The 27,547-nt window shown below is 41.8% G+C and overlaps 2 protein-coding genes and 1 pseudogene across 8 annotated transcripts in view; 2 read left to right on the top strand and 1 right to left on the bottom strand.

Annotated features, from left to right (window-relative positions):
- TRIL (TLR4 interactor with leucine rich repeats) overlaps window positions 1–827 on the top strand; it is a 118,837-nt gene extending 118,010 nt beyond the window's left edge. For 2 of the 4 annotated variants that reach the window (XM_073809771.1, XM_073809770.1), the window contains exon 3: window positions 689–827. The gene's annotated coding sequence lies outside the window, so the exon portion shown is untranslated. The remainder of the gene's footprint in view (window positions 1–688) is intronic. The other 2 variants (XM_073809769.1, XM_073809768.1) reach the window with 1 other exon arrangement.
- The window catches only part of CREB5 (cAMP responsive element binding protein 5), a 422,135-nt gene that overhangs the window by 14,442 nt on the left and 380,146 nt on the right, over window positions 1–27,547 (bottom strand). For 3 of the 4 annotated variants that reach the window (XM_073809776.1, XM_033863113.2, XM_033863115.2), the window contains exons 8-9: window positions 5,246–5,569; window positions 641–871 (exon numbers count right to left, since the gene is read on the bottom strand). In XM_073809776.1, coding sequence (XP_073665877.1) covers window positions 641–871; window positions 5,246–5,569 — 555 coding nt within the window. The remainder of the gene's footprint in view (window positions 1–640; window positions 872–5,245; window positions 5,570–27,547) is intronic. The other variant, XM_033863114.2, reaches the window with a different exon arrangement.
- LOC101317087 (large ribosomal subunit protein uL16-like) lies at window positions 6,208–26,457 on the top strand (annotated as a pseudogene).

Raw genomic sequence — 27,547 nt, 5'->3', positions numbered from 1 at the left:
CCTTGTTATAAAATGTCCCCCCACTGAGCCACCCATGGAAAGCAAAAATCATGCAAGATCCAAATCTTGTCAAGTTTAAAAATGAGATGGAAACATGCCTTTTCTTATGGAGCAAAATAATAAACACAAACCTCCCTTTTTTCCACTAAACAAAAATACAGATAATCTAGTGTAAAGTGAAGCAACCCCGTCACCCAGTGGACATAAAGAGCGGCCTTTCGGTTGCAGATTTATGATGTACAAACGGTTCTGTAGACATTAGTTCATTTATTCCTCCCAACAACTTTATGAGGTTATTATTCCCATTTCATAGATGAGGAAACTGAGAGCCAGAGAGGTTAAACCCAGCAGGTAGGTACGGAACAGGAGTTTGAACCTCTGTCTGACCAAGCTTCTGCTCCCAGCCCTATAACTTAATTGGGCAGGGTTTCCCTCCTCAGAGCAGACCGATGTAAAACTGAATGGTTGTTTTGTTTTGTAGAGTGTCTCGGAACTAATAAACCTTGAGGAATCAGCCTGCAGTTGCTCTGCGGGCTAAGGGGTGGTGTTAGTGCTTAGGTCAACAAGTGCCTGCCGGGGCAGGAAATGCCAATGTTACACAGGGCCTTTGAGTCCTGTGGAGAGAGACAGTGGCCTGCACCTGAAGTTGCATGTTTGTCTGGGTGAGTTCTTCTGCTTTCTTTTCCAGTGACATCACCCAGACCTTCCTCTTCTGTCTGCAGCGGGTGGCGGCTGCCCGGTTCCGTTCCAGAAATTTCCGCCGCCTCTCGTCAGGATCCTCATCCACCACCCTTCGCCGGCGCCCCCCTGTGGGCTGAGGCGGCTGTATCGTCTGGGTGGCCTGCATCTGTTGTGTCGCTGGTGAAACCTGCTGGGAAAGAGAGGGAGGGGGTGATGGGGAGAGAGGAGGAACGGCTGGGTAAGGTGTTGAAATGCAAAACACAGGGAGTCGCTTGTTTTAGTTAGCACGTTACACTTGTTTTCTAAGAATGAAGTCAACAACGAGATCACGCTCATGAAAAGGAAAAGCATCACCCCACTATCTTCTGTGATATTTTGGCAAAAGATACAGGGATGATCTGCGAAAAGAGAGTCAAGTAGATTTTTTTCCCCTGACTGGCATTTGGCTGAATCACGATAGAAGAAACATTTTTTTTCTCCTCAGATGTTAAAAATATTTTAAGGTGCCTTGTAAAATCTGAAAGTGCCAATGTATGGCACAGGTGAAAACAGAGGTCAGGGTGACTGTCACCCTACTGATGAGTCTTCTGTCATCTGCAGAAAACTCCTTCTGGGCAGGTTGTGAATGCCTTTCATACTAATGGTGTCAAAACCATGTTCCTAGAACACACCTCTGGGACAGCACTGCCATTGTGACTCCTATCAAAAGAACCCCGTGAAGCCTGGAAAGCAGCTGAAATCGTTTTGTCACAATTTCACAGTTCTTACTGCAAATGCCTAGCTGGACCTGCAAACTGCAAATGGGCCTGTCTCCTCCTCAGAGCTTGACCAAGGCTGAAGGAGTTACAGGAGATGGTGAGTGGGTGAATTTCTAGGTGATGGGGAAGCGGGGCCTTCGAAAGTCCATCGTGATGCGGCACTGAGCCCTGTTAACACACCGTGTCTGTTGACAGGGAGGGGTGGTTGTATATACTTACATTATAAGGAAATCCTAGGAGTGGCAAAGCACTTTACTAAAAAGTTTTACTATGCTTATAGATTCCTTGTAAGGTCTGCATGGGGCTCAACAACATCTAAGGTTTTAGGGACTCCCACACATATGGCTTTATTTCCCTTCATACAGCAGACACTCAGCACCTAGTGAAATTTCTATGACTGATTGTTGATGAGTCTGGACACCTAATGCTTCCCTAATGCACTTCACTCCTTCCCTTTTCTTCATTCTCAATAAAGGGTGGTGGTGTTTTTCTCCTCCTCCCTCTCATTGCTCAGTCACTCAGGCTTATGGCTGTAATACCTATAAAGTTGTTTTACAAGAGGCATTTAACCTGCAGAAATAACAGGCAAAAAGTTTTAAAAATGAAACCAGCCACCTTTTCTACCACATTCCTACCCTATGATTGAAATCAATCAGAACGACTGTAATTGCACTAATAATGGCTCCTGGTTGACATCAGCTGACTGATGATGATATATTTTAATCCTAAACTCTATCAAACCCTCCATGACTAACTGAAAAAGAATCAGTCTCAGGACTGAGGTTAGATTGCATCTCAGTAATTTTGTTTAAAGCAAAGACATTTTCTAAAACTGTTTATTGGCAATTCCTTTCCTCCGAATCACAGAGGAATAACAAAATAAATTGTCTAAGATCTTACTCACCAGAGCGGCTGATGAAGATGTATTCCTTGTTATTGGCAAACGTTTAGTACTAGTCATTTCAGGTGCAGTAACTTCTGAGCTAACCACCGCAAAGCAAAGCACTAGGAAAGAAGGCGCTAACCTGGCTAATTTTGCATTCTGTCGGGGTGGGGTGGGAGGGATAAATTGGGAGTATGGGATTAACAGGCAAAAAATGAATGAAATACATTCATTCATTTCTTTGTATGAATTAGTGATCTCTCACTGCCAGCCCTAGACAAGACTCTCAAGTAGGTAAAACCGGGTTTTACTCTCTGGTGCAGGGACCTCTCTTTCAATACTGTATTCTACCACGCTAACGTTAACAAGCCTTTACCCCCATGCTTCTCCTCTGCCTTTACCCAAAGGGGTAAGTTACATGGTGGTTTCAGGTGCAGTCCAGGTTCAGGGTCAAGGTGTGGTTTGGTTAAGAGAAATTCCTGGTGGCCAAGGAGTGGTACCAGGACTCTGAAGTCACATTCTTATATGCAAAAGAATCGCAAGAAGCCAGGAGAAATTGAAAATGCAACCCTAAGACCAGAATTTGTGCTTTAAACAAAATTATCAAAAACAATAATTATCGTTACCTATCATTATCTTTTTAAAATAGCATTCTGTAGGGGTGGGGTGGGAGGGATAAATTGGAAGTATGGGATAAACAGAGGCACACTACCATACATACAATAGATAAACAAGAAGGATTTACTGTATAGCGCAGGGAACTATATTCATAGTTCTTGTAATGAACTATAATGGAAAAGAATAAAAAAGAATATACATATATATGCATAACCAAATCACTTTGCTGTACACCTGAAACTAACACTATATTATAAACCAACTATACTTCAGTAAAATAAATAGAATGGCATTCTGTTGACACAGATGCTCTGAAAATTTTGATCAAAAATAATTAACTGTAATTTCAAAATGACAGAATTTATTCCAAGTCATCTTAGAATCTCAGAGTTGGATGACCTTAATAAACTTCTGTTGTTCTGACAATCATACAATTAGGCCACATGACAAGAATCTCAGTATCAACCAAGTTAATACAGTTAGCAGTGGCATTTTGAATACGGTCTAAATGATCTTGTTCAAATTTCAACAAGACCAACCTGGACTCTTTCTTTTTAGTAGCATAGGATAAAAAAGCAACTTTGTGCAGCCAATTATAAAGGCAATTAACTGATTGCATATAAAACTGGCCACTTACTGACTTGAGATGGAGGGCAATTGGCTAATTCGTAATTAGCTAATGAATGGCTTTTATATTTAATGAACTGTTAAGCTTGTCTGTGAAGTAACTCGCTCACAAATGCAACCAAAACTTGATGCTATCCATTTTTAAAAAATATAAGTATACATGTGAATCTATCTGCCTATCTTTGACCTTATTATAGTTTATAGTCGATCTATTATAGTTCTCTTTTTCCCTTCTAAATATATGTCCTACTATGGCACATGACTAAAAAGGTGCTTTGGATAGCATTTTATTGCTAAACTACTTGCTAAGCCTCTATCACATTATTCGGTTTGGAATTAATCATGGCTATCATGTATTGAAAACTGTGCCAAGGGCAAAACATTCTCTTATTTAATACTCCTGAGGGTCTATGAGCTTGGTCTATTATCACCCCATTTTACAGATGGGAAAACTGAGGCTTAGAGAGGTTCATCTACTGACCACAGTCATACAACAAGTAAGGTGGGAAAAGAATGAAAGTTTTCTCACTCCAAAGCCTACACTCTTATTTTCTATATAGAATACCTCTAAGAACTTTGCAAAAGTAAGCTTAGCTAATAAATAAGCTTATCTATTGAATGGAGAGTTGCTTATGGATAACACATTTTGTGGATGGCTGTCCAGGTTTGGTGTGTGTTGGAGGGGTTGATGCAAGTCTCTAAAAGCTGCCCGGTGAGAGGTACAGAGGCAGACAATGGAGGAGACAGTGAATAAGTGTGATTCCAAGCTTCTGACACCATTCTGACCCAGCTGGTTGGAACCTGGCAGTTTGAGTGGGTGGAGGGAACTGACAAAGGTCATCCCACTTGAAGGTCCAAAATGTCTAGGACTAGCCGTGCTCCTATACATGCCCTTCATCCACTTACTAAAACTCACTCGGGTACATGGACCCGCCGCTCTTCTTGGGCTGGGTGACGTAACGTCTGCCAGATCCCCCGACCCTCTTCCAGTTGTGTCTAAATGCTGGCTTTCTTTCTAGCCACTCCTGGTGACTTTCCACCACTGGGATTTGGCCTTCCCCTTGAACTGATCATCTACAGAGCCTGGCTCTCTGCCTTCTCCCTCCAACACATTTCTCACTGGGTGGAATGAGTCACCTTTCTTTACCATTTACACAACACCTTACACCCTAACATCCATTACCGGGCCTCTTTGTCTGCCTGAAATTGTTACCCTTTATATTTTTAACACTTACTGTTATTCAGAAGATTGCCCATTGTATTTAACTTCCATTTTGCAGGTGACAAAATTGAGTCTCTAGGATGTTATAAAGTACTGCAGATAGAACCATGGTTAGAATTAACTTATTTTTCTCATCCTTTTTTCACATCTTTCTTTAAAGCTTAAATTCTTAGTCCTCCATTGGTGTTACTTTTTTAGGGTTAACATTATAACACACTGCAAAATAGATTTTGGAGAACTTGAAGCTTACGTTTGCCCCTAGAAACTAAACCTGATATTTACCTTATTAGTTATAGAAACTATGATCTGGTAGGGTCTTATGGGTAACCCAGAGCCCCCCCCCAGAGTGTCAGATAGAACACCTGGGCTCGTCAAACAAGGTTGCTGCCAATGAGCCCCATATTTGAGCTTGTACTGTTAACGAGAAGGGAGAAAGAGATGATGAAAAAGGTGTACCTGTGCTTGGTTGCCGGAGTGCAGGGGTGGGTGTGGCGAGGTCTGGTGATGTGCCGGGTGTGCATGAAGGTGGGAGTGGGAGTGATGATGTGGGTGGTTCTGCTGGTGATGGGGCTGAGGATGAGGATGGTGTGCTGGGTGCTGGTGCTGGTGCGGGTAGGGGTGATGGGCTGGCAGTGTCTGGTGCTGATGTGGGTGTGAGTGCATGTGATGGTGTGGCGTCTGGTCCTGACGGGACCCCATCATTTCCATCATGTGTCCCATGGTGTTCATATTCCCATTTGACATGGCAGCAGGGTGGTGAGTCAACGCAGCCTTCAACCTCTGAAACAGAACAAAACAAGAGGGGACAGCTGAGGTCAGTCGTGTACACAATAGGGATTTTGAATCAAAATGACTCATATTTTCAATTTTATAATATTTTATGGTACTATTGTTAACATTTTTTTACTGGTAGCAGTATGACTTTTATATTAATTTCAAATTTTCATATATATTATGGTAGGTAGAAGAATCAATGTCAGCCATGAATGTTAATTAATTCAACTGTCATGGGAAATGAGCAGGATACCCTAGATATTCTGCTAAAAGGTATTTCCTACTATCCAGTTGTTAATCATATCCTACTGACAGCCAAATGCAAGTATAAACCCAATGGAACCATTCAACGTGATAATGCCACTGAACAAAGGGCCCATCCGATATGGCACTGTGTTTTATGATGAGTCATAAGAATAAAACATTTTTGCCTTTCAAAAGATTTCTCAGACCCAAAGAGGAAATCACTTCAAATTTTGGAATACAGGAACAGAACTAATGTTAAGTCTTCAAATTAGGTAAGAAATCCATAACTTCTTGAGTCAATATGTAGATCTTCCCATTTGTTACCATGATACTTCTCACAGTCCCTTTAATAATCTAATTTTCTCACATAGTAACGTTCTTCTGACTTTGGGAAGGAAATGAGGAAAGTAGAAGAATGTGGACCACTGCACTCCTACAGCTTCTTTGATGACCACATCACAGGCCAGGTACGTCCAACACGAAAGCATCGTCCATCAATAAGCAAACAGACATGCACACAAATAACTTCTCCCTGAATCTGATCTCTAAGCAGGGCTCAGCAAGCTTTTCTATAAAAAGTCAGATAGTAAATGTTTTCCTCATTGCATGTCTTAAGGTCTCTCACAACTACTCAACTCAGCCCTTTTAGCACAAAAACAGCTGTAAACAGTATGTAAACAAATGACTATGCTGTGTTCCAATACAACTTTACATATATTGGACAGGGACAGGATATCTGAATTTCATATAACGTTCACATGACACGAAATGCTATTCTACTTTTGATATTTTTCCATCATTTTAAAATGTAAAAACCATTTTTAGCTCCTGTGCTGTGCAAAATTAGGCAGTGGGCCAGATTTAAAGAGTCTGGGACACGGGTTCGAGCCCTGATCTGGGAAGATCCCACATGCCACGGAGCAACTAAGCCCGTGCGCCACAACTACTGAGCCTGCACTCTAGAGCCTGCGAGCCACAACTACTGAGCCCGTGTGCTGCAACTACTGAAGCCCACACGCCTAGAGCCTGTGCTGCGCAACGAGAAGCCAACGCAATGAGAAGCCCGCGCACTGCAGCAAAGAGTAGCCGCCACTCACCACAACTAGAGAAAAGTCCACGCACAGCAATGAAGACCCAACACAGCCATAAATAAATAAATAAATAAAAGAGTCTGGGCCAGATTTAAAGAATCAGTTGGCAGGGAGGATCTTCAAGATGGCAGAGGAGTAAGACGTGGAGATCACCTTCCTCCCCACAAATACATCAAAAATACATCTACATGTGGAACAGCTCCTACAGAACACCTACTGAACGCTGGCAGAAGACCTCAGACCTCCCAAAAGAACAGATGCCAGAGGGTGACCTACACGCAGAGGCGGGGCCAAATCCAAAGCTGAACCCCAGGAGCTGTGTGAACAAAGAAGAGAAAGGGAAATCTCTCCCAGCAGCCTCGGGAGCAGCAGATTAAATCTCTACCATCAACTTGATGTACCCTGCATCTCTGGAATATCTGAATAGACAATGAATCATCCCAAAACTGAGGCAGTGGACTTTGGGAGAAACTGTAGACTTGGGGTTTCCTTTCTGCATCTAATTTGTTTCTGGTTTTATGTTTATCTTAGTTTAGTATTTAGAACTTATTATCATTGGTAGATTTGTTTATTGATTTGGTTGCTCTCTTCCTTTATATATATATATATATATTTTCCCCCTTTTTCTCTTTTTGTGAGTGTGTATGTGTATGCTTCTTTGTGTGATTTTGTCTGTATAGCTTTGCTTTTACCATTTGTCCTAGGGTTCTGTCCGCTTTTTTTTTTTTAGGAGTTTTTAGTGCTTGTTATCATTGGTGGATTTGTTTATTGGTTTGGTTGCTCTCTTCTTTTCTTTTAATTACTTTATTCTTTAATTTTAATAATTTATTTTTTATTTTAATAACTTTATTTTTCTTTCTTTCTTTTTTCCCTTTTCTTCTGAGCCGTGTGGCTGACCGGGTCTTGGTGCTCTGGCCAGATGTCAGGCCTGAGCCTCTGAGGTGGGAGAGCTGAGAACAGGACATTGGTCCACTAGAGACCTCCCAGCCCCTCGTAATGTCAATCGAGGAGAGCTCTCGTAGAGATCTCTATCTCAACACTGAGACCCAGCTCCACTCAATGACCAACAAGCTCCAGTGCTGGACACCCCATGCCAAACAACTAGCAAGACAGGAACACAACCCCACCCATTAGCAGAGAGGCTGCCTAAAATCATAATAAGTTCACAGACACCCTAAAACACACCACCGGACATGGTCCTGCCCACCAGAAAGACAAGATCCCGCCTCATCCACCAGAACACAGGCACCAGTCCCCACTAACAGGAGGCCTACACAACACACTGAAGCAACCTTACTCACTGGGGGCAGACACCAAAAACAACAGGAACTACAAATCTGCAGCCTGTGAAAAGGAGACCCCAAACACAGTAAGTTAGGCAAAGTGAGAAGACAGAGAAATACACAGCAGATGAAGGAGTGAGGTAAAAGCCCACCAGACCAAACAAGTGAAGAGGAAATAATCAGTCTACCTGAAAAAGAATTCAGAGTAATGAGAGTAAAGATGATCCAAAATCTTGGAAATAGAAAGGAGAAAATACAAGAAATGTTTAACAAGGACCTAGAAGAACTAAAGAGCAAACAATGATGAACAACACAATAAATGAAATTTAAAAACTTCTAGAAGGAATCAATAGCAGAATAACTGAGGCAGAAGAATGGATAAGTGACCTGGAAGATAAAATAGTGGAAATAACTGCCTCAGAAAAGAATAAAGAAAAAAGAATGAAAAGAACTGAGGACAGTCTGAGAGACCTCTGAGACAACATTAAATGCACCAACATTTGAATTATAGGGGTCCCAGAAGAAGAAGAGAAAAAGAAAGGGACTGAGAAAATATCTGAAGAGATTACAGTTGAAAACTTCTCTAATATGGGAAAGGAAATAGTCAAGTCCAGGAAGCACAGAGAGTGCCATACAGGATAAATCCAAGGAGAAACATGCCAAGACACATAGTAATGAAACTGTCAAAAATTAAATACAAAGAAAAAATATTACAAGCAGCAAGGGAAAAGCAACAAATAACATACAAGGGAATCCCCATGAGGTTAACAGCTTATTAACTGTTACTTTTCAGCAGAAACTCTGCAAGCCAGAAGGGAGTGGCAGGACATACTTAAAGGGATGAAAGGGAAAAACCTACAACCATGATTACTCTACCCAGCAAGGGTCTCATTCAGATTCGATGGAGAAATTAAAACCTTTACAAAGAAGCAAAAGCTAAGAGAATTCAGCCCACCAAACCAGCTCTACAACAAATGTTAAAGGAACTTCTCTAGGCAGAAAACAAAAGAGAAGGAAAAGACAATAACAAACCCAAAATAATTAAGAAAATGGTAATAGGAACATACAGATCAATAATTACCTTAAATGTAAATGGATTAAATGCTCCAACCAAAAGACATAGACTGGCTGAATGGATACAAAAACAAGACCCATATATATGCTGTGTACAAGAGACCCACTTCAGACCTAGGGATACATACAGACTGAAAGTGAGGGGATGGAAGAAGATATTCCATGCAAATGGAAATCAAAAGAAAGCTGGAGTAGCAATTCTCATATCAGACAAAATAGACTTTAAAATAAAGACTATTACAAGAGACAAAGAAGGACACTACATAATGATCAAGGGATCAATCCAAGAAGATATAACAATTGTAAATATTTATGCACCCAACATAGGAGCACCTCAATACAGAAGGCAAATGCTAACAGCCATAAAAAGGGAAATCGACAGTAACACAATAATAGTGGGGGACTTTAACACCCTACTTTCACCAATGGACATACCAACCAAAATGAAAATAAGTAAGGAAACACAAGCTTTAAATGATACATTAAACAAGATGGACTTAATTGATATTTATAGGGCATTCCATACAAAAACAACAGAATACACTTTCTTCTCAAGTGCTCATGGAACATTCTCCAGGATAGATCATATCTTGGGTCACAAATCAAGCCTTGGTAAATTTAAGAAAATTGAAATTGTATCAAGTATCTTTTCCAACCACAATGCTATAAGACTAGATACCAATTACAGGGAAAAAACTGTAAAAAATACAAACACATGGAGGCTAAACAATACACTACTAAATAACCAAGAGATCACTGATGAATCAAAGAGGAAATAAAAAAATACCAGAAACAAATGGTAATGAAAATACGACAACCCAAAACCTATGGGATGCAGCAAAAGCAGTTCTAAGAGGGAAGTTTATACCAATACAATCCTACCTCAAGAAACAAGAAACATCTCAAACAAACAACCTAAACTTATACCTAAAGCAATTAGAGAAAGAAGAACAAAAAACCCCCAAAGTTATCAGAAGGAAAGAAATCATAAAGATCAGATCAGAAATAAATGAAAAAGAAATGAGGGAAATGATAGCAAAGATCAATGAAACTAAAAGCTGGTTCTTTGAGAAGATAAAATTTATAAACCATTAGCCAGACTCATCAAGAAAAAAAGGGAGAGGACTCAAATCTACAGAATTAGAAATGAAAAAGGAGAAGTAACAAGTGACCCTACAGAAATACAAAGGATCATGAGAGATTACTACAAGCAACTATATGCCAATAAAATGGACAACATGGAAGAAATGGGCAAATTCTTAGAAAAGCACAACCTTCCGAGACTGAACCAGGAAGAAATAGAAAATATAAACAGACCGATCACAAGCACTGAAATTGAAACTGTGATTAAAAATCTTCCAACAAACAAAAAGCCCAGGACCAGATGGCTTCACAGGTGAATTCTATCAGACATTTAAAGAAGAGCTAACACCTATCCTTCTCAAACTCTTACAAAATATAGCAGAGGGAGGAACACTCCCAAACTCATTCTACAAGGCCACCATCACCCTGATACCAAAACCAGACAAAGATGTCACAAAGAAAGAAAACTACAGGCCAATATCACTGATGAACATAGATGCAAAAATCCTCAACAAAATACTAGCAAACAGAATCCAACAGCACATTAAAAGGGTCATACACCATGATCAAGTGGGGTTTATCCCAGGAATGCAAGGATTCTTCAATATATGCAAATCAATCAATGTGATATACCATATTAACAAATTGAAGGAGAAAAAAACATATGATCATCTCAATAGATGCAGAAAAAGCTTTTGACAAGATTCAACACCCATTTATGATAGAAACTCTCCAGAAAGTAGGCATAGAGGGAACTTACCTCAACATAATAAAGGCTATATATGACAAACCCACAGCCAACATCATTCTCAATGGTGAAAAACTGAACCCATTTCCACTAAGATCAGGAACAAGACAGGGTTGCCCACTCTCACCACTATTATTAAACACACTTTTGGAAGTTTTAGCCCAGCAATTAGGAAAAAGAAATAAAGGAATCCAAATCGGAAAAGAAGAAGTAAAACTGTCACTGTTTGCAGATGACATGATACTATACCTAGAGAATCCTAAAGATGCCATCAAAAAACTACTAGAGCTAATCAATGAATTTGGTAATGTAGCAGGATACAAAATTAATGCACAGAAATCTCTTGCATTCCTATACACTAACGATGAAAAATCTGAAAGAGAAATTAAGGAAACCTCCCATTTACCACTGCAACAAAAAGAATAAATACCTAGGAATAAGCCTACCTAAGGAGACAAAAGACCTGTATGCAGAAAATTATAAGACACTGATAAAAGAAATTAAAGAGATAAAAAAAGATGGAGAGATATACCATGTTCTTGGATGGAAGAATCAACACTGTGAAAATGACTGTACTACCCAAAGCAATCTACAGATTCAATGCAATCCCTATCAAATTACCAAAGGCATTTTTCACAGAACTAGAGCAAAAAATTTCACAATTTGTATGGAAACACAAAAGACCCCAAATAGCCAAAGCAATCTTGAGAAAGAAAAACGGAGTTGGAGGAATCAGGCTCCCCGACTTCAGACTATACTACAAAGCTATAGTAATCAAGAGAGTATGGTACTGGCACAAAAACAGAAATATAGATCAGTGGAACAGGATAGAAAGCCCAGAGATAAACCCACGCACATATGGTCACCTTATCTTTGATAAAGGAGGCAAGAATATACAATGGAGAAAAGACAGCCTCTTCAATAAGTGGTGCTGGGAAAACTGGACAGCTACATGTAAAATGATGAAAGTAGAACACTCCCTAACACCATACACAAAAATAAACTCAAAATGGATTAAAGACCTAAATATAAGGCCAGACACTATAAAACTCTTAGAGGAAAAGATAGGCAGAACACTCTATGACATAAATCACAGAAAGATCCTTCTTAATCCACCTCCTAGAGAAATGGAACTAAAAGCAAAAATAAACAAATGGGACCTAATGAAACTTAAAAGCTTTTGCACAGCAAAGGAAACCGTAAACCATAAAATGAAAAGACAACACTCAGAATGGGAGAAAATATTTGCAAACGAAGCAACTGACAAAGGATTAATCTCCAAAATATACAAGCAGCTCATGCAGCTCAATATCAAAAAAACAACCCAATCCAAAAATGGGCAGAAGACCTAAATAGACATTTCTCCAAAGAAGATATACAGATTGCCAACAAACACATGAACGGATGCTCAACATCACTAATCATTAGAGAAATGCAAATCAAAACTACAATGAGGTATCACCTTACACCAGTCAGAATGGCCATCATCAAAAAGTCTACAAACAGGGGCTTCCCTGGTGGCGCAGTGGTTGAGAGTCCACCTGCCAATGCAGGAGACACGGGTTCGTGCCCCGGTCTGGGAAGATCCCACACGCCACGGAGCGGCTGGGCCCGTGAGCCATGGCTGCTGAGCCTGCGCGTCCGGGGCCTGTGCTCTGCAACGGGAGAGGCCACAGCAGTAAGAGGTCCACGTACGGCCAAAAAAAGTCTACAAACAATAAATGCTGGAGAGGGTGTGGAGAAAAGGGAACACTCTTGCACCGCTGGTGGGAATGTAAATTGATACAGCCACTATGGAGAACAGTATGGAGGTTCCTTAAAAAAAGTAAAAACAGAACTACCATACAACCCAGCAATCCCACTACTGGGCATAAACCCTGAGTAAACCATCATTTAAAAAGAGTCATGTACCACAATGTTCACTGCAGCTCTATTTACAATAGGCAGGACATGGAAGAAACCTAAGTATCCATCGACAGATGAATGGATGAAGAAGATGTGGCACATATATACAATGGAATATTACTGAGCCATAAAAAGAAATGAAATTGAGTTATTTGTATTGAGGTGGATGGACCTAGAGTCTGTCATACAGAGTGAAGTAAGTCAGAAAGAGAAAAACAAATACCATATGCTAACACATATATAGGGAATCTTAAAAAAAAAAAAAAAAAGGTTGTGAAGAACCTAAGGGCAAGACAGGAATAAATACGCAGATGTAGAGAATGGACCTGAAGACACAGGGAGGGGGAAGGGTAAGCCGGGACAAAGTAAGAGAGGGGCATGGACTTATATACACTACCAAACGTAAAATAGATAGCTAGTGGGAAGCAGCCGCATAGCACAGGGAGATCAGCTCAGTGCTTTGTGACCATCTAGAGGGGTGGGATAGGGAGGGTGGGAGGGAACGAGACGCAAGAGGGATGAGATATGGGGATATATGTATATGTACAGCTGATTCACTTTGTTATAAAGCAGAAACTAACACACCATTATAAAGCAATTATACTCCAATAAAGATGTTAAAAAAAAAATCAGTTGGCAATCAACTTGGTCGCAGTTTCTTCAAAATTGTTTTTTCTTGTACATGGACAATTATCATCATATCCTGAGGGGCACAATGTACTAAGTACTGTATAATGCAGTTACCCCTTGGAAATGTATCTTCTGCAGAGATGATATTCTAGTTGGCAAGCTTACATTGGCTTCATAAAATATTTACTAGGGGACTCAAAGTTCTCTCCTGATTTGCATTCTTATCTGATTGATGATGGTGGCGTGTAATCACTGCGAAATGGAAGAGTTGTATTTAAATGATGATGGAAGCAACCATGTGCCAGCCCTGTACAATATTAATGATTCTCAGCTGGTCAGACTAAACTATTGATAAGTACCAATTCAGTTCGTCAAAATCTTTAGTCAAATGTAAACAGCCTCCACCTGTTAAAAAAAGGGGGGGGCAGTTTGACAGACTATATGTTAATATCCGATAATCACTGAATACATTTCCTGTGTCCTGATGCAGTAACCACTGAGCCCACTTGCCTCCTCTTTCATGAGCAACATGTACCACACAGAAGCTACTGACCTGCACCAGGATCATCCTGAAAAAGTTAAGCTTCCTGAATCCCTGGGAAAGATTAGATGCTTCATATTGTGTTTATTACTGAACAGAAAAGTGAACAGATACTCCTCATCTCCAATTTTTAGAAATGATTTCAGTGTTTTGTTTTGTTTTGTTTTGCGGTACGTGGGCCTCTCACTGTTGTGTCCTCTCCCATTGCGGAGCACAGGCTCCGGAGGCGCAGGCTCAGCGGCCATGGCTCACGGGCCCAGACGCTCCGTGGCATGTGGGATCTTCCTGGACCGGGGCACGAACCCGTGTCCCCTGCATCGGCAGGCGGACTCTCAACCACTGCGCCACCAGGGAAGCCCCGATTTCACTGTTTTTATAAAAATGCTCATTATAAAAAATTTAAGCAACTCTTAAAAGTACAATGAAGTCAGCAACCAATGAACCAAATGCATTGTTTGTTTGGTGGGTGAACAGTATTCCAGACAGCTCTCTCTGTGCATATGTAGAGACGGAAGAACAAGTAGAATAATTTTATAACAATGGGATAGCACGTGGTTTAAGAAAACTCTTATTTGAATAGAACATAAACAAAAGAAGTGAACATTGGATGAATTGCTGGACTTCAGATACACATTTCTTTACTCCAAGAAAAGTTTCTAAGTGACATCCCCAAACTTAAAAGTGAAGAAAATTATGAAAAAATATATTGAGATCATTATTTTTTAATTGACATAGCAGATACTATTGATGGATTTTCTAGACTATTCTTTATAATTTCATTATTATAAAAATATACAGTTGCATAGTAAAAAAAAAAAAAAAAAAAACTACTACAAGAATATGTGGTGGGGCTTCCCTGGTGGCGCAGTGGTTGAGGGTCCGCCTGCCGATGCAGGGGACGCGGGTTCGTGCCCCGGTCCGGGAAGATCCCACGTGCCGTGGAGCGGCTGGGCCCGTGAGCTATGGCCGCTGGGCCCGCACGTCCGGAGCCTGTGCTCCACAACGGGAGAGTCCACAGCAGTGAGAGGGCCACGTACCGCAAAAAACGAAACAAACAAACAGAAAAGAATATGTGGTGAGAAAGTAAAAACTACCTGCCTACCTTCTTCCTTCTAAGCCCCATTCCTCAGATATAACCAGCAAGTATCCGCAGACATATCCTTAACGTTTATCAGAATACGTTTGTGCAAGCCCTTTTTATGATATATCGTTTCGTATCTTGCTTTTTTTTCACTTCAACAATACACATCTTTGACACCTTGCCATATCAGTAAAAATAGCTAATAATAACTGCTGGCATCAACTGAGCACTCACGATGTGCCACTCCTCGTTCTGTGTTTTACAAGTATTAACTCACCTAATCCTCAGAACAACCCTGCAAGGCACAAAGAGAGACTAAGCCACGTGCCCAAGCTCTCGCCGCTGGAGAGGGGTGGAGGTGAGTTACCGCCACAGCCTGTTCTCTACGCCAGCAGAGAAGGGGCTGAAAGGCTTGCCATGCACACTTTGCCAAAACAGGAATAAACTGTGTTATACCACCTCCCCATCATTAAAAGGAAAGGCAGAAAGAAGAGCAGGACCCAGAAAAAAATGACAAGATGCCATTGCTGCACAGTCCAGCACACAAGTGGAGACCCAGATACACTCGTTCCAAAACTTGGCAGAGGCAAGGGTGCGTGGTGAGAATTTCCAGGCAGCTCAACTGCAGCAAAGGACCATCCAGAGCTTAGCACGATCACCTCTCGTTACATTTATGAAGATGGGTCCTTATATTTCCCCCCCAAACACAGATCTGATAAGGTCCAGGTATCTGTTCTCCCTAGCCCTACTTCCTAACCTTCAGATATATTACCGTTCTAGGTCTTTCCAATGTTCAGAGGATGAAGGTCAAGCCCTTAATATAGTATATGCATAGGCACTGAGGAGTGTGGCCCGGCCTTCCCACCAACGCTTTGCATTTGATCATCTTCTTGCCTAGGATGATCTTTCCTTCTCCTCAGACATTCTAGAGCTCTCAGCCGCAGGATCCTCCTTAGTAAACTTCTCCCTGGTCTCCTGGTCTGAATCAATTCCTGTTGTTACATGGACCCAGTAGAACCATATTCCTCTTTTTAAAATTCAGTTTGTAGTTACGATTTTTAGTATGATCATTCAGTTAATACCCACCAACCACCCCAGATTATAAGCTTCATGACAGCAGGAACCATGCTGGATTTTGCTCAGTATTAAATTCAAAGCTTTAGCACGGAGCCTGGCACATATTGGGCACTGAATTCATATTTCTGGAATGAATGAAGAAATGAAAGTTTCTGAGGTTTAGGATGCGAATGTAGCATTTTCATCTTGGATCACTGCAGGTGGCATTCACATGAAAGGACAATTTTATCAGACAACCAACATTAGCAGAATGACTTCAGAAGTCATACAGGCAGGTAGGTGGATTATAAAATTACTGTCAAAAGAGATCCCCGCTCCACACCCTGCCTGCCCTCTAAAAATGATAACGGAAGGGACTTCTCTGGTGGTCCAGTGGTAAAGAATCTGCCTTACAATGCAGGGGATGCAGGTTCGATCCCTAGCCGGCGAACTAGTATCCCACGTGTGGCGGGGCAACTAAGCCCGCATGCCACAACTACTGAGCTTGCGTGCCTCAACTAGAGCCCGCGAGCTGCAAACTGCAGAGCCCACGTGCTCTGGAGCCTGAGCGCCACAACTAGAGAAGAGAAAACCCGCACGCCACAACTAGAAAGAAGCCCACGCACCGCAACGAGGAGCCCACACGCCGCAACAAAAGGCATGCCTCAACGAAGATCCCACGTGCTGCAACTAAGACACCACGCAGCCAAAAATAAATAAATTTTAAAAATCTAAAAAAAAATGATAACAGAAAAAAAGAAAACACAAATAAACAAAAGGAATGCGCATTAACTTCATCTTGATACATTTTCCCTGAAAGAGTAGCATGGAAAATTGAAAAGCTGTTTAGCAGTGGGTCACTATGTTATCCCTTCAATGCTACAAACAACTTTTCCACCTTCAATTAGGAGCAAATGGAGCCTGACAAATAAATACTATGCACCAGATCTTCATCTCTCAAATAATTAGCTTGCACTGTTAAGGGAAATTACTTGATTGTCTCAAGTCTATTCTTGCAGGTTTCATGCCAAGGCAATAATACTAATAAGCCTTATAACATTCCATTTAACTGTTCGTTCAACAAATATTTATTGGGCACTAATGTTAGGCACATTATTATCTGCCCACTACCCGAAGGAAATGGGAGACACATAAAACCAAAGCCTTTTTGAAGTACTGGAAAGAAAACACACACACCCGAGTGTGGAAATGAAGACTTTTAAGCACCCCTTAGAGAATCTCAGGCCTGTGGGTTGAGTCCACCCCCAAAGCACCAGCCTACCTCATCTTTGAAAGGAAGGCGGTGAAGACAAATGATTATCGAGCTGCTGTGCATATGCCCCATTTAATATTCTCCATGTCATTTCTAAACAGTTTGGGGCACTTCTAAAAGTCCTAAAGAGACCGCTGCTTCCCTGTATCCCAGTGCCAACAAGAGTCATCGCCCTATGAATCATTGAAACATACCAAATAAAGATATTTGTACCCCACTCTCTTAGGGATGATAAATGACCAGCAAATGAGTCCAAGCTGTATGTTGCAGAATGATTTTTCTTTTTGAAGCCGAACTGTGTCTTATTTTAAATAACATTCTACCCAATGCCAAGAAAAGGCAAGGGAGAGAGAGGGAAATTAATGAGCAAATAAACATATTTTTCAGCTACAAAAACCAGGGCTGTTACTGAGGTGCGACTGCAAGAAAGAAAAAATGATAGTTTACTTTCTCTCATCCTCTACCACATCCATTTATTTGAGAGAGCAAATCAGGAGAGACGGCGCGAAGCCTGACACAGCTGGTTTCAGTCAATAGGGGTCATTTTCATTCGGTCTGTGTATTTTATCAGTTCCTTGTTCACTGTTCCCAATGGTAGGATGGGCCTGCTGCCCAGGATCTGAGTTCTGGTAAGAAACCAGCTATCTACCTCATCCCATACCATGCACGACCGCTGCCATGGTGGCCCCGTCCCAGCACCTCTTTACTCTCCAGCTTAGCACAGTTTTGCATCACAGCATATCCTGTGAGGCCCAGGTACACGCAAACGTCATTACCTTCACGTGGGTGCACGCATGTGGCCTGCGTGAGCACACTCGCACGACACACCCACCCCAGGCAATTTATGTCCCATTAACAACTCACTCTTGCCCATTAGAAACATTTGTGGAACTGTAAAAACATTTCTTCTCCATTTTCAGCTCGGCCGATTGCTTATGCTTTACAGACTCTGAAAGCCAAACCGAATTAAACAAATATTTGAAATTCAGTTGGATGGGGGGTAGGCATGGTTGAAGCATTCTTTCTAGAAAGGTTTTAATTAAAAACGGCTCTTGGGTTTTGTTCCAGAAAAGAACGTGATAACATCAAAATGTAGTGTTGCTGTTTGACCACAAGTGAGAGACTATCTATATGAAAATAAGATAAAATCCATCTTCGTATTTCCTTTTGAACATGAAACAATCGCCATCAGTGGCCACCCCAATGTATTTCTGTAAATGTAATTTCCTCTTTCTTTCTCCTTCCCAACATAGTTGATCAGCGGAGGTGGTAACACAGGCTCCTGAATGGTCCACATGGTCAATGGTGTGACACCTCCAGAAGCCTTCACTGGAGGAGTGCTTGCAATATCGATGATTACTGACTTGCTCTAGGTCTCAAGGATTTCTGAAATTAAGTCTCTGAATTCACGAAAAATAACTGATACTTATCCACGGAATTTTATGACACTATGTCGCCAGTTGGATCCCAAAATTCTTCCCAAAGTTGGAAAGAGGTAGGGATGAGAGAGGGTGCCACGGGATAGTTACACAAACTATGAACTTCACTTAGCCAAGGCAGAAGTAGCTTTAATGCCCAGATTCACATCTTGGCTTCAGGATGTCTGTTGAGAATGATCATATAACTCTGATAGCAGAGTGGATCTTAAAATCCACATTTATTTCAGAATCATTGTTAAGAAAATTAATTAAAATCACACCCGGCTTAATCACTTGGAATAAAGTATGCTCCTTTCAAAACTTGTATAATGTAACTCAGCTCTGATGGTTTCACAGTTTAAGTATTCTTCTGCTTTAGATTTTGGTTTGGTAGTAAAATTTCAAAAAAGGCTACCAGGTTGGCAGAAGAGATTACCAGGGAAAGGGGAGGATCCTATAGGGTCTGGGAGGAAAACTATTCATACTCTTTGTCATGTTGTCATTAAAAAGTATTAACTCTGAAGATATTAGAAATGATGTAATTATTAAAAAACACAAAGGAATTGTATTATACATCAGTACTCTAGTCCACTGGAAAATGATGCAAGGAAATCTCACAAATAAGGATGGTACCTCAGAAAAGTGGAACTTCGGCAATTCTAAAGTAAGCAAGGAAAAGAATTCAGTGTTTGATTTCACGCTCTCATTGTCCATTTGCGGGTATAACTTCTAAAGTGAGGTAAAGCAGACCTAAGCGCTAGGTGACATGTTAAACTTCGGTGGTTAAAATGCCAAACAAACCCCAGAGACAAATCTTAAGCAATTTCCCTGCCACCCTTTTTATATTAATGTCTAAATCGTATAGTAATTACTGTTCTGCAAGAGTGAGCCTTCAATTTATTCTTAAGTGAAGAAATTAATGAACACACATTTATAGAATTGTTCTATTTCAGATACTGCTTCCCTGCATCTCTTTGACTCAGGGGCTGTCATTTATAATTCAGCAGGCTGGTGAGCATTTTAAGAGGCTGTGCATTTTTTTTTTTTTTTTTTTTCGGTACGCGGGCCTCTCACTGTTGTGGCCTCTCCCATTGCGGAGCACAGGCTCCGGATGCGCAGGCTCAGCGGCCATGGCTCACGGGCCCAGCCGCCCCGCGGCATGCGGGATCCTCCCGGACTGGGGCACGAACCCGTGCACCCTGCATCGGCAGGCGGACTCCCAACCACTGCGCCACCAGGGAAGCCCTGCACAACGTTTTGAATGTACCAAATGCCACTGAAAGGTACAATTTATAATGGCTAATTTTATGTTATATGAATTTTGTCAATTAAAAATTATTTTAAAAATAAAGCACTTAAGCAAAATAAGAATCTCTTATCTTTTAATAGGGCTAATAGAAACTCTCGACTTCATCTGAGAATGACTGATATTCACTATGATGTCACCTTAAGTGAAACACTGTATTGTGAACAATAAAAGCCAAAAAGATACTTTGCCCTAGAATGGATAAGGTCCAAGCCAGGTTTTTGGTATGTCTCAGGGAATTTGACTCCTCTGCCAGACACTGGCACCCTCTTTTCTCTACAATTCTATCATCTCCCAGCTGGCTCAGAACTAAAGAGAAAATGCACAAGCCACATCCATCAACTGTGTATGGTACAAAGCTAGTAGAGAGCATTAAATACACTGGACGATGAGCCAGTATCCAAAAAGATCTTGGCAGACGAGCATCAAGGAATCCAATATGAGAAATTTAACGGGGATCAGTGTAACATCTTATGCTTGGTTAACAAAAACAAACCCCCCAAAACACCAGTACTGTACACTGGAAGCTCAGGGGAGACGTAGCTTGGCGGTTACATATGTAACAGAGGATGCAGGGATTTCGTATGACTTTGTAGAGCACCCCTATGTGACGCACATGTCAAAACAACTAATGTGGGGCTTCCCCGGTGGCGCAGTGGTTGGGAGTCCACCTGCCGATGCAGGGGACGCGGGTTCAAGCCCTGGTCCGGGAGGATCCCACATGCCACGGAGCAACTGAGCCCGTGCGCCACAACTACTGAGCCTGCGCTCTAGAGCCCGTGAGCCACAACTACTGAAGCCTGCACGCCTAGAGCCCATGCTCTGCAACGGGAGAGGCCACTGCAATGAGAAGCCCTCACACCGCAAAAAAGAGTAGCCCCCACTTGCCGCAACTAGAGAAATGCAGCAATGAAGACCCAACGCAGCCAAAAATAATAAATAAATAAAATAAATACAATAAAAAAAAACCAACTAATGTGACTTTTCAGCTGCATCAACAAAACTAGATTAGAGAACTTAATGCAAGAGGGTGAGAGTCCTGCTCACCTCTGCACAGGCCAGGATGCGTGCCATACAAGCCCGTGTCCCCATATCCCTGCCCCCCACAAAATCTCACGTCATGCCTAATAGACGCTGGATTTTCTCTAGGGGAGTATCCCAATTCTCAGTTGATGTTCCATACATGCTGCTACCATTTTCCCTCTCTAAGGACACTGTGATGAATATCCTTGTATTTGCACAGCTTAGCACATTTGCCTTGTTATTTTTAAAATGTGTTCATTATTTAAAAAAAAAACAAACTGATGACTTGATCCATCCAGTTGGGTTCAGTTTCTGGGCAGAGGTGATGATGATGGTGAATGGTAGTAGTAGTGCATGCTTGTGTGTGTGTGTGTGTGTGTGTGTGTGTGTGTGTGTGTGTGTGTGTGTGTGTGTGTGTGTGTGTGTGTGTGTGTGTTGTGTGTAGGGAATGGGAGCTGGGTGTCTGTTAAGGGGGATGTAAAAGGAAAAGATGGGGGTGGTGCAACTGTTAAGTATCGGCTTTAGTTAGTGAGCCTTTTCTTGGATTTTATTTTCCTATTCTGTCAATATCCCCATACCCAGGTGAGATACTGCCATCTTACAGTTTTAGGGTTCCCTGCTCCTTTCAGATTACTGAGCTCCTTAAGCACTACGGAATGACCTTGGGTACTAACTTGGCCCTAGCAGGTATTACATGCTCCTGGCTGGTTTCCCTGGCAATTTTAAAGGTGCTGAATACACAGTGGCCTTAGAATAAATATTTGATGATTGCCTTCCTGCCTGCCTGCTGCCTGCAAGTCTCCAGGAGTGGTGCCTAGCCATGGAATGTCTTTAAAACGTTGGCCTACAATTTTCTCCACAGAAAGAATGCCTTCTGGTGGTGGTTGCAGGGAGAATAATGCCCTTTGTCTTGCGAGTGAACACTACACACACCCCAAAACCCAGCACCTGCGAGCCTGGGTAATTTTAGGTAAGGGCTTATTTCTAGCTTTCATAGAAGAAAGTTCTATTGGAAAAAAAGTCATCCTTTGTTATTTTATTTTGGACGAGCTTTTAATCAGAAACACAGGCAGTAACATATGTTAGAAAAAGACATATGAAACATAGAACTTTGCATTTATAACTCACTATGGAAAATCCATGTTAATGCAACACTAAGTTTGGGGTTTTAATTGCACAGAAGTCATGAAATTCAGATTCAAGTTCCCACAGCAAACTTGATACCATATGTGCATCCCAGGGCCCTTCCTGAGTGAGGTGACCTCATTACTGGGCAAAAACGTGATGCAATGAATAGTGATGGATAGGATTTCTCCTCACTGCTACACTTCCCATCATCCCAAGAAAGATGGACAGCGGGCAACATTAACTATACCAATTGCTCCCCTTTTAATGCACAGCAGTCCTTGGGTGTGTGCTTGATGACCATCACGAAGAGCCACTGCACGGCAGTGTCGGAGGCGGGAGGTCCACAACTTGGCAGTGCGCTGCTCGGGTGGAGCAGCCAGGCACCCCATCACCAGTCCTCCATCAGATCCTTACCCACACCCTTCCTAGAGCAGCTGTGTTCAGTGGGCACTGCCCTCCCACCCCCACTCCATCCCCAGAGGACACCTCTCAGTAACTCAGATGCTCAAACTTCTGCATCTGAATGTCTGACTAAAAGGACCTTCCCGGACACACCTCTGCCTGGTGTTGGCAAGGCTTCTCCAAGACGGCTGTTCCATATTGTCATGTTCTAGCTTTATTCCACTTGCTGGGGAATGGCAAGATGTGTGCCATTCCTTGTGGAGACATGTGTTGTCTGGCCAAGGGGGCCTCAAGGTTATTATAGGTAAAAAGTCTCCATGTGTTTCTCTTAAACTATGGGTAGTAGATTGTATGGAAGTATAAGTTGTCCTGCCCCTTGGTATCGATATCCACACCTCACTAACATGTGGCGTATGACCAGTTCTGTTTTTCTTCTTGGTAAAATGGTATGGTACATTCTGTTCTCCACACTCTCCTTTGCCTCTGATCTGATCCCTGCTTGAGTTCCCCCAAGCATGTCAACAAAGATATGGGAGAAGACTGGGGATGGGGGTGGGGAAGAGAAAGAGTGTGTAATAAACTCTGATCATTAAGTGCTGCTTAAGTTTTTTGGGGGGTGCTTTGTAAGTGTTCGTGGTCCAAAGCCACTGGACCAATAGCCAAATCAACTTGCTCTGATGGCTCTACGATCCTCCTAAAAAAGAGTTCCCGGTCTGCCTGTGAGTGGTCTGGACTGTATGGTGCTCAGCTCAGCAGCTCTCAGACAACACAGACAGCACATCCACCAATAGCCCCTGGGCTCTGAGCACCTGGAGAATCAGTAATGCCATTTGTCAATGGCCTGTTCTCACTGAGCAGGAAGGACCAGGAGAAACCTGGGAGAGACTTGGGATGAAGGAGCACCATCATTAATAAAAGCTTCTATCACAGCACAATCTTTGGGTTTTTAGGCAAAACACAGCAGCAAGAATAAAGCTGTGCATGGGGAAACTAAAACAGAACACAAAAGATGGGGTTTTTTTTTGGTTGATGTTTACATTTAAGGCAAAAAAAAATATTTTTTATAATGCATATCTACATTTAAGGCATTTCCAAGAGAAGCCATTTATAATTTATGAAGAGTCTGGTTGTTTGTGTGTTTATAAAAAGTTATGCTTAAGGAGAACTTTTGAATTAGGCCCAAGAAGATGATAGTCCAGAGCATTTCCAGCCAAAAAATGAGGAACAACTTTTTTTTCTGAGCTGATGTGTATCCAAATCATGTTGATTCTCACACGCATTTTAAAAATTCCATTAATATCTAGCTGTTGAAGAATAAGTTTTCTGTACTCTTTTCTAATTGGAGAGCTTTTCTTGTTTCAGGAGGTATGACTAGCAGAATACATTAACTATTTGGCACATTTTTAAGAGTGAAATTACAGTCTCTTGCTAAGCTATCTTTTTACCTCTTCATTTCTATTGTCTCCATGGTGTACAATTCAATAAACCAGAGACCTAACTCTACTGTTTCACTGCCTACAACCTAAGTAATGGGGGTGGTGGAGTGGGGAATGTGGAACCCCCTCTTTAAATCATATTGTCACAACTGAGTACCGTTCTAAAAACGCCAAACAGAAAGCTTTCTGTTTGATTTATTCATTGAAAATGGCCTAAGAATTTATCTTCTAACAAGCTTAAGATATCATTTTCATGAACTGTCTTCTCTTCCAGCTTAAGCAATTTCTTTTCTGACTCCAAATTTCTCCTAAGCAACTACTCACCAGGGACCGACAATAGTGTAGTAGCTTGTCCTAAATCAGTGCCTGCCTTCTAGAGCGAGCAAAGTTCTTTGCAGATATTAAACCTTCGAAGTAGGTGATGAAGATCATCCCCCATGATCTGAAGATGTAGGAAATTCCTCTGAAGAAATAAATGTTAAGTCACCTGCTCGAGAGCCAGTGTAGACAAGGGATTTGAACCTGACGTTGTTCTTTGTGGTGCAGCCTGACAGTTTGCCTAGTTAGAAGACGATGGTAGATAATATAAAAAGCATGTGGAAAAGGCAAAAAGGAAGAAAGAGGCAAAAGGCCAGAGGGAAGGGAAAAAGATATAGAGGAGGAAAGGAAGTCAGCTCAACTGGAGGTGGAAAACATGCTCTATCTACCCAAGGGCTCTGATATTTGTATTTATTCGTATACAATGATAAGGCAGAATCATTGTAAAAGAGAAGTGGATACAAGATTGAGTCAAAGGACTCCAAACTCAGACAAGCTCAATTCCCTTTTTTAGAGAATTTTCCACTCCACCCTAGTTTACAGATAAATTAATCACCCAAGGGTGTTTATCAAGTGATTTCTTCCTTTCACCAAATGCCAGTTATAGAGAGTCTGGATTTGGTGTGGCAGCTAAGGAAAGAACTGTATCTTGTGGGGTTGTTTTTTATATGAATAACATTATATATAGACATCTCCCCACTTCTGTAAGGTTTTCAAAGCATGCGTGGTTAACCGGAGGCTAACAAAATGGTTAACCAAACGTGTCACTGCTAAGCCCAGTGGAAATAGTGATGGCAGCTCTAGCAATGGGGAGTTGTTCTTCCGTTTCTGCGACACATTCCACCCAGCATCCAGCCTGACTTTCAGAATGGCATAATGCTTTGAAGAGCATATTGGAGGCTGCAGACTTCACGTGGGGGAAGCCCAGCTGACCAGGGGAAGGGCCATCTGCATTTACAGACTACTGCTTCTGCAAGAGTGGACTTAATTCTGCACACTCTTCATGTGTGCAGAGAGATAAGCCCTCCAAAAGGACTCTCGTCAGTCCACTGCCCTTTGCTTAGTTTTGATCTCAGGTAAAATTCGACCTGAGGGCGTCTACCCGCCCTCGCCTGGACTCCATGGTTCCTATGCGTGAAGACAGACTGCCTATATAAGGCATGAGCAGGCGTGGGAGCGCCTCTTTCCCTTCGGCGCACCACTAAAGATCATGGTGTCACCGTGGGACGCCGCCCCGCTCGCTGTTACCGGTATTGTAAGAACGAGCCGTACCCAAAATCTCGCTTCTGCCGAGGTGTCCCTGATGCTAAGATCCGCATCTTTGACCTGGGGCGGAAGAGGTCAAAGGTGGATGAGTTCCCACTCTGTGGCTACATGGTGTGTCGGATGGGTATGAGCAGCGCTCCTCTGAAGCCCTGGAGGCTCCCTGTATTTGTGCCAACAAATACGTGGTGAAAAGCTGTGGCAAAGATGGTTTTCACATCCGAGTGCAGCTCCACCTCTTCCACTGTCATCCGCATCGACAAGATGCTGTCCTGTGCTGGAGCTGATAGGCTGTGGTGCCTTTGGAAAGCCCCAGAGCACAGTGGCTAGGGTCCACATTGGCCAAGTCATAATGTCCATCCGCACCAAGCTACAGAACAAGGAGCATGTGACTGAGGCCCTCCACAGGGCCAAGTTCAAGTTCCCTGGCCGCCAGAAGATCCACATATCCAAGAAGTGGGGATTTACTAAGTTTAACTCCGACGAATTTGAAAACATGGTGGCAGAAAAGCGGCTTATCCCGGATGGCTATGGGGCCAAATACATCCCTAATCGTGGCCCTCTGGACAAACCGTGGGCCCTGCACTAATGAAAGCCTTGTTGCTGTCCCCTCCTTACTCATGCCCACCAATAAATCCTACTTTCTTTACAAAAAAAAAAAAAAGAATCCTTGCTGGAAGTAGGAGGGATATGTACTAAAAACTCAATTTTTAAACAAACAAAGAAGTAAATATGATACTCTTTTGCAACCAACCCCAACTATTTTCCCAGGGGAGAGGGTGGGGAATCTTTAAATCAGATTCCAACAAGAAAAAATACATCTAAGTTACTCAATCTGGCTACACAGTATTGCCTCCCTTGGTGTTCTTGGAAGACGGGAAATATAGACAGGGAAAATGAATGTAAAGAAGCATGTACTCATTCTTCTAAGTCTTTCTTTTATCATCCCAGGTTTAAAAATTTTAAACTAGTCTCCATTTTTCACTTAAAGATAGTGTATCACAGGATAAAAATCAGGGACTCTAGGAGTGTGTATTCAAGATTCATGCTGAGCACACTGGTACTTAGTACTATATTAATCTACCTTCTGAAATAACAGTTACACTTCTTTCTGAATCCTAATTTTGCACACTTTTCATGTGCAGAGATGGTAAGCCCTCCGAAAGCACTCTCTCCTGCTCTTTGCTTAGTTTTGATCTCAGATAAAATTCAGATCTCGGTAACCTCAGCTGTCAATTAAGTATATTATCAAAAGGACACCACAGAAGAGAATTTCTCACCCAGGGCTAATTAGGTAATGGTTCCCCAAAGCACTTGCCATTCAAATTTTAAAACAGACACCCACAGTGAAGTGTGGAGATGGGGCTGGAAGATCACCAGCCTGGTTGATTTCCTTCTAAATGACAATAATTACCCAGGTAGGAGGCAAAGCTTCTCCTACTAAGTCAATTTTGCTCATTTCAGAACTTAATGGTTACAAAATAGTATCAGCCAAAATCTACACATCTCATGAACCTGATGATTCGTGAATTTAGATTTAATATTGTCCTGAATTTGAAGGTTGGTTCAAAGAATACCTATAAAACACCAACCATGAAAACCAACTCAATACAGTACTCATGTCTCTGGTGAGAGATACAGGTGGATTCTGTGAGAAAAGAAAGTTGTCAGGACAACTG

The sequence above is a fragment of the Tursiops truncatus genome, chromosome 9 (assembly GCF_011762595.2).
Source record: "Tursiops truncatus isolate mTurTru1 chromosome 9, mTurTru1.mat.Y, whole genome shotgun sequence".
Classification (NCBI taxonomy): domain Eukaryota; kingdom Metazoa; phylum Chordata; class Mammalia; order Artiodactyla; family Delphinidae; genus Tursiops; species Tursiops truncatus.
This window is presented reverse-complemented; position numbering and strand designations above follow the sequence as displayed.